The 6954-nt window shown below is 43.0% G+C and overlaps 1 protein-coding gene across 1 annotated transcript; it reads left to right on the top strand.

Moving 5' to 3' along the window:
- Nucleotides 1–400: 400 nt before the first annotated feature.
- Nucleotides 401–5940, top strand: MPLKIP (M-phase specific PLK1 interacting protein). Its single transcript, XM_075418588.1, has 2 exons — nucleotides 401–790; nucleotides 5313–5940. The coding sequence occupies exons 1-2, from the start codon at nucleotides 431–433 to the stop codon at nucleotides 5514–5516; spliced, it is 564 nt and encodes a 187-aa protein (XP_075274703.1). The 5' UTR covers nucleotides 401–430; the 3' UTR covers nucleotides 5517–5940.
- Nucleotides 5941–6954: the final 1014 nt, after the last annotated feature.

Here is a 6954-nt window from a genome sequence, read left to right on the forward strand (position 1 = left end):
TGTAACGCGTGTAGGGTGTGCCGGCTCGGGTTTTAGAGGACTACAGGAGCGAGGAGCGCAGACAAGCACGTCTGAGCGGCCGCCATCGCCAGGCAGGCGCTTGCTCCGCTTCGCAGTGGTTGATTTTGTTGGCTTTTCTCGGCTCTGGCGCAGTGGACGCTTGCTCACAGCTTGCGCAGGGCTCGCAAGCACCGGGGTTCCTCGCCATGGCTTTAATTCAACAGCCCACGCCGCCAGCCATCTATGTAAGGTGTCCCCCGCCTCGCCTTCCCCGGCCCGGAACCTTCAGAGCCCGGAACGTTCCGGCCTCCTGGCGGTGCGAGGGGGGAAGAGAAAGACGCCGCACCGCCATCTCCCCTCCCCGCCGCAGAGGCCCGCGCTGCGCAGGTTTTTATTCCCCTCCGCCATCCCCTCCCCGCCGGCCCCGGCCATGTACCGGCAGGGCTTCCGTCCTCCGACGCCTCCGTACCCGGGCGGCGGCTTCCGGAGCCCCCCGTCCGGCGGAGGCCCCGTGCCGCCCTCCCCGCGGGCCTACGGCAGCCCCCGCCACACGCCGCCCTACGCCCACCGGCCTGGGCCTTACGGCGGCGGCCGCTCGCCCGGAGGCCACGGTTTCCACGGCGGCGGCGGGCGGTTCGGGAGCCCCTCGCCGGGGGGGCAGACCCCGCGCCGGCCGCAGAGCGTCAGCCCCCGGTACCCGGCTCCCTACGGCGGCAAATCCCCGGCCGGGGCTCCCCCGCACCCGCAGCAGCACAAGCGCTTGCCTGGGGGCTTCCAGAGGCGCTACCAGGTATGGGGCAGGGCGGCGATGGAGAGAGGCCTGCGGCCCCGCACCGAGGGAGGGGGGTAGGAAGGGAGCTGCCGCTGCTGCTCGGCCCGCGGGGCAGGGCAGGGCACGCCGAGGGCTTTTGGCAAGGCGCGGCGTCCGTTGCCTCCACCGCGATTTGCAGGGGAGAGCGAGATTTGCACCGCACTGGGGAAACGCTTGTCTTCTCCCCATGGCAGAGAGGGTGGAGAAACCCCAGCTCAGGGAGCTGTGTGATCAGGAAAGGGAGGAGGCTCCCAGGCCCGGCTGAGGCCTGTTGCGAAGACACGAGGGCTCACCAGACTGTCGCTTTCTTCCTTTTCATGCTCTGGCGTCTGAAGGTGGAGGGAAAATTAAGCACCACCCAAAACTGCAGCAAACATCTGTTGCCCTCGGGTGCACCTCCCTTTGATCAGTTTTCTTTAGCATAGTGGTGAGGTGCTGTGTGCTTTTACTTTGCCTGTGTCATCTTGCAGCGTGGAAGCTGCCCTGTCCGCACACAGAGCTTTCTGGGACATGAGTAGAGAAAAGGAGGAGTGCTCTGATAGAGAGCTAAGCTGACCCTCCTTTAAGCAGAAATGAGAGCATCTGTGGGAGAATAGAGTATAATTTTAAAGTCTTTGCATTGCACTGAAAGCTGTAGTTCCTATGAAGTAGTTTTCCCAAGAGCTGTCAACAACAGATTCTGTGAGTTACGCTTTTTTCCAGGTGGTTTAGTTGGGGTGTGTGACTGGCAGTGCAGGTAGGGATGACAGTTCTTGAGATGATACCGACTTTACGTACGTAGCTGGCTTTATGCAGTGTTAGGGAAACCTTGAAAGGGTAACAAATTACATGTGCAGTACAGACAAAGGTAAAGTTTTCAGGTGCTCTTACTGACACTTTAAGGATTAAAGTGTAATAATGACATCAAATCTTAATAGAGATTAGTCAGATCTTAATGTGCCTGCACTGCGTAGTCGCATTTCCAATCAAAAATATTCTTTGGTTAGTTTTATACGATGTAGGTAGCTGTCTTACAGGAATCTCATAGTTGGTGGAAGGTGATCATTATGAACTTTGTACAGTTCCTTCGACACAACTGCAAAAGCTCTCCCAGCATGGAAGCCTACAGGTTGCTGAACCTCTGTACCTGTTGAAAAGGCAAAGAATGTGGGGTTTCTGCTGCAGATGCTGGAGGGATGGTTTGTGTCACCAATGTCTAGACATTCCCCTTCAGAAATTCACTCTTTGGATATTGTTAAAAAAAAGCCTGTCTGAAATTAACCCAGCAGAAGAATATGCAGTAATCCTTTTGCCTTTAGTTTTAGTCAGAACTGTTTCACTTCAGGACCCGTAGGTGGGAACCGTCTCATAGGCTCTATCCTTGGGCTTAAGTAAGAAACCTGACCTAAAGAATGTACAAGTCTAAATCCAGTCACGTTTTCCCTTCTCCCCATCTGCAGACTTTGTGGGTAGTTTATGAGCATTGACCTGATGGTGATGCTTTCTAAGACTAGAAAGACATCATATGTCTGTGGCTTTGCCTGGGACTAAGGTAATGTGCATGTGTGTGCTTGTACGTGTATACACATGGGTTGTTTTGCCTGTGAGGGCAATAGAGACAATCACGGAGGGAGGAAGCCTCATAAACTGTGAGTCCTGATTTTCTTTGACATGGGCAGTGAGAATCTCAGTCCTTGAGGCCATGAGTAGATTCAGGCAGAGGGATTTTTTGCATGTCCTAAGCATCAAATTTCTTCTGAGGTGTGGGGATTGTTCTCTTCTCTTCTGTAGATGCTATTGTTAAGAGACTACAGTGCTTTTGAAATTTATGATGCTACTGTCACCTTGAGATGAAAATGTTAAGTAACCCTTGAAAATCTCATCAGGAAATCCAGAAGACGGTTTACATTTACTTCAGTGTTCTGTTAATGACATGTTAGTATTCTGTGCTCATTTTGTGCTTGCACTTTTTGAAATGAACAGAAAAGTTGAAGAAAAACATAGTAAGCTTGATTTTTCTGAAATGGCTGTCTTAACCTTTGTGGCCAATACTTTACAGAGCTTTCTGTATTTTTTTTTTTTTTCCAGAGATGCATCTGCTTTAAATTTTATGAAAACATTTGTTGTATCTCTTGAAGAACTCCTCTTAGAATTCACTTCAGCGGTAGTGTTCCCCTTTCTGCATGCAACAGGAGTTAGTGAACTAGGTAGTAGCAGTAGCTAGATAGTGGTGTTGGGTTGAAAATTATTACAGAAAGTAAAAAAAAAAAAAAATAATCTTGTGAATTGGTGTAATCGTGATATCTGTGTTTCTGTGCATCTGCCAGCAGCTAAAATTAGAAGAAAGCTGATAAAGGGAGTGATTGTCTGCATTTTCAAGGCAGTGTTACCACATTCAGTAACATGCTGGTAGCACCAAAAGATTTTTTTTTTTCCTATAGTAGATATTTGTTGTCTGGGAAAAAAGTATTGAGAATAGATTGACTGTTTTTTTTAAGGCAAGTTCAGTCAGAAAACGCTGTTAGCACCAGTGACAGTAACGTATAAAGTTTTTTGTGAGGTATCTTTGGCACTAAACAGTTTCTATTGCACAGAATGGTTTCGCTTGCGCAGGTAGGGCTGCTTTCCTTTTCCACAGCCTATAACATGAATAATCGCATTTTGATTTTTTTTTTTAACATTTATTGAAGGCTGTCAATCTTGTATTATATGATAATAGATTTACTAGATTTCAGATGTGCACAAATGTTGGTGTTACTGATGGCCTGCATTATATTGCAGTGAAATTGAATATTATAAAATAAATCCATCCAGAAGAGTCTTACCATTGAATTATTTTTTCTGTCACTGGATACTGCAGATCATTGTCAGTTCAGCTTTCTTGAGTGCTGCAGATTAGACATAACATCAAATAAACTCCACACTCAAACTGTTTTACAATGTTAAAGTTACAGGGTCTCCATTAAACATGGTATTGTAGAGAGGGGTGTTTTTTTTATTTTGAAGATAGAATGCACTGTGTACTACTGCTTTACTACTAAATGTGAGTGCTTAAAGAACATTGCTGTCACTTTTGCTAGTGCATGTTGACTTGCTCTAGGAAACTCCTTGTCCCTTAGAGAGTTTTTAGCTGTATTCTGAGGTGATTCTCTGACCTTTCCCTCATGGATTTGACACAATACTTTATGAAGTAATTCCCTACCTTTTAGTAATTTTTCTGGTTTTAGATAATCAGCGTAGCTACATAACCTAATTGTACTACAATGAATCGTTAGAAACAAATGTCCTGTAAATAAGACATGGATGTTCCCACATTCGGTTGTGTATCCAGTATCATCAAGCTTTAGGAGTTCCAGAAAAGTACTTCCTGGGGCCAGACAAGCAGGCTCTTGCCGCAGCGTACTTTCAGAAATATGTTCAAGACTCGGCAGTTTCCAGTGGAATCTCTTCTTCTGGCTAAGGATAGGGGCCTTCGATGTATGGCACCATTTCTCAGTTTTACCCAGAAATTGTTTCATGTGATCTGTTTATGTAGATTCTGTAGGACTTACTAGTCAAATTCAAATACCATCTGCTGGCCCAGAAAAAGGGGGTGGGGGGAGAGGAGGGATAGCAGCCCTTCATCAGTGCTTTTACTCTCCTTTACAAAGTCAGAGGCTGGTAATTGGCGTCAAGGAGTCCTGTTCTAATAATAGAGAATGCAACAGGCGTGTTTGGAGATGAACAACCTATACTACAGATACACAGTAGTTAAACTTTGGTTGAAACAAATGAATTTAAATGAATATAGCTTTAGACAAAACCTCACTTTTTAGGCAAGGATGATGCTAACAGGAGAAAATGGTTATAGCAATTTACTTTGTCATAGCTCTCTAAGTTGCAGACTTTAGCAGGTTTGCAGAAGCAATTGTGGTGATCCTCGATCTTTAAAAAAACCAACAGATCTCAAAAGCTCCATGCAGAAGGTTTTTCTTTTATTCAGTATCTGCTTAATGACAGATTATCATCCAGATTGTATATGAAATAAAATAATCTGTTCTCAAATTTCACAGAGCACTAGTTTGGTTAAAAGAGTGTGTTTTTCCCAGTGAGTTCTTCAGGTCATTTGCAACTATTTGCTTTGTACAATGCTGTGTTCAATCTGTAAGTACTTAATATCTGACTTCTGCTTTTGTAAACTTTATCAACTCTTCCTCAGCCTCTAAGTCCCTGTTTTGTTGCTCAGCTTTTGAGTTAGACCTGTCATTGGCTTAGGCAGCCTATGAAAAATAGCATGAGGAGCTTTTCTGTAGTTATGTGCCAGAGTGGAGAAGAATTTGTGGGGTGTTTTCCTTATCGTGGTAAATCATCACTCGAAAGTATAATAAAGTTAACGTTTTCTGAGGAAGATGCAGGTGAGGAGTAGTAATTATCCTTAATAATCGGCTTCAAAGCTCTGCTACATTAGAAGGAAATTTTTTTTATATAATTAGTTTGAATTAGTCTATTAAATGTTTCTTTACCTGATGGTTTTCTTCCAAAGGGATCACCCAGGACATCTACTCCATTTGGTACAGCGCATGGCAGAGAGGAAAGAGTGTCTAATGATGTGGAAAACTATTACAGACCTTCAATGCTTGAGGACCCATGGGCTGGCCTAGAGCCAGTTTCTGTTACAGACATAAACCAACAATACAGCAGTGAGCAAACAACATATACTGGTAAAAAAGGGAGATATTTCAGCTAACACTTTTAAAGGCCAAATAACTCCACCTTGTCAGGAAAACTTTGGGACAAAATCCTGACACTTACACAAGATGAACAGTAATCAAGACCTTAGATAATGCTTTTATTTGATCACATGTCCACCCTTTTATCCTCCGTTTTTTTTATTGCATTGGATATTTTTATGTATGGGAGGGAAAAGGAGTGGTAGGAAAGCGTACATTTCTGGCTATGTGGAAGTGCCTACCAGCTTTGAAGAACAAAGTGTTCTTTAATCACCAGCGACTGATGTGTGACTGTTAAAACAGGTTTCCATATATTTACCTCTTCCATGCCAGATTGTTAGCCTTTTATTGTAAACGCCTTTAGGAAATGGTATTTTTTTATGTTTCAACATTTTTAGAATGAAGTAACTTGGAAATAAAATAAAAGTTTTGTAAATCCTTGTTTTGTAATGTATAAAGATGATTTTAAGACTTTTGTTAAGGTGTGCACATTGACACAGATAGTACTAGTGAAATTAGGTTACTTCTGTAAATGTGTTTGTATGCTGTAGTTAACCTCTGATTTTGTGCATAGTATTTTTTGTTAATTGTAGTGTAACATGAAGTTGAAACGTGACTTTTAGCCATCTCAGGAAACAAATGTATTGTCTGTGGAAAGTTTAATTTGTTGAACCAGCTCTTCAGTCATAAATATAATTCTGTACTCATTTGCTTCTGTATTTAAAAAAAACAAACCTTATTTGGAACAAAATTAGACACTTCTGGATTATAGTAACTAGCCTGTTCAGTGGCAGTTGAAGTCTAAGGAGCACATAAAACATCAAGATTGAATGAATGCAAATGTACTTCCTGGGTCCACCTATTGGAATAGCATAGATGGAATGAAATTTTGTTATATAGTTGACATGAGTACGTGCATAGCATGTTTTTTTATGTGTACAAGATTTCTCAAATTTTTTTAGTATTTATTTTTACCTATGGCAGACATCTTTGCCTAGAGAAGTCTTATTCTGTGTGCGTGCATGCTATATTTTTATACTGAAGAGGAAGACAATGAGGGTTTTTTTAGAGCTTGTCTATATGTGTAAGATCCATTCTTAAATCCAGTAGTGAATATTGTGATGTAGAATAAAGAAGAAATAGTTCCAGCTGCAGGCATGTTCTTAACATGCCATGTTAAGCCTGCAGTAGATATCAAAATTTTTGTTGAAGCTACCATTATTTGTTTGTTGATCTTAGCTTTTAAGCAGTAGGTAGAGGATGAAAACTTAGCTAGAAATGAATGTAAGTGTTAGTTCAGTTTTCAAAACATATATTTTGTTTTAAGCTTCTTACATACTTCACAGAAAACATATTTCTGTAGTCCTGAAGCATGGTTAGGCAGAAAAGCACAGGGAATCCCATTAGACTGATCATAGTAACTTGTCTTTCGCCGAGGTAGAATAGTCCTATGTA

Source organism: Opisthocomus hoazin, chromosome 4 (assembly GCF_030867145.1).
Source record: "Opisthocomus hoazin isolate bOpiHoa1 chromosome 4, bOpiHoa1.hap1, whole genome shotgun sequence".
Lineage (NCBI taxonomy): Eukaryota > Metazoa > Chordata > Aves > Opisthocomiformes > Opisthocomidae > Opisthocomus > Opisthocomus hoazin.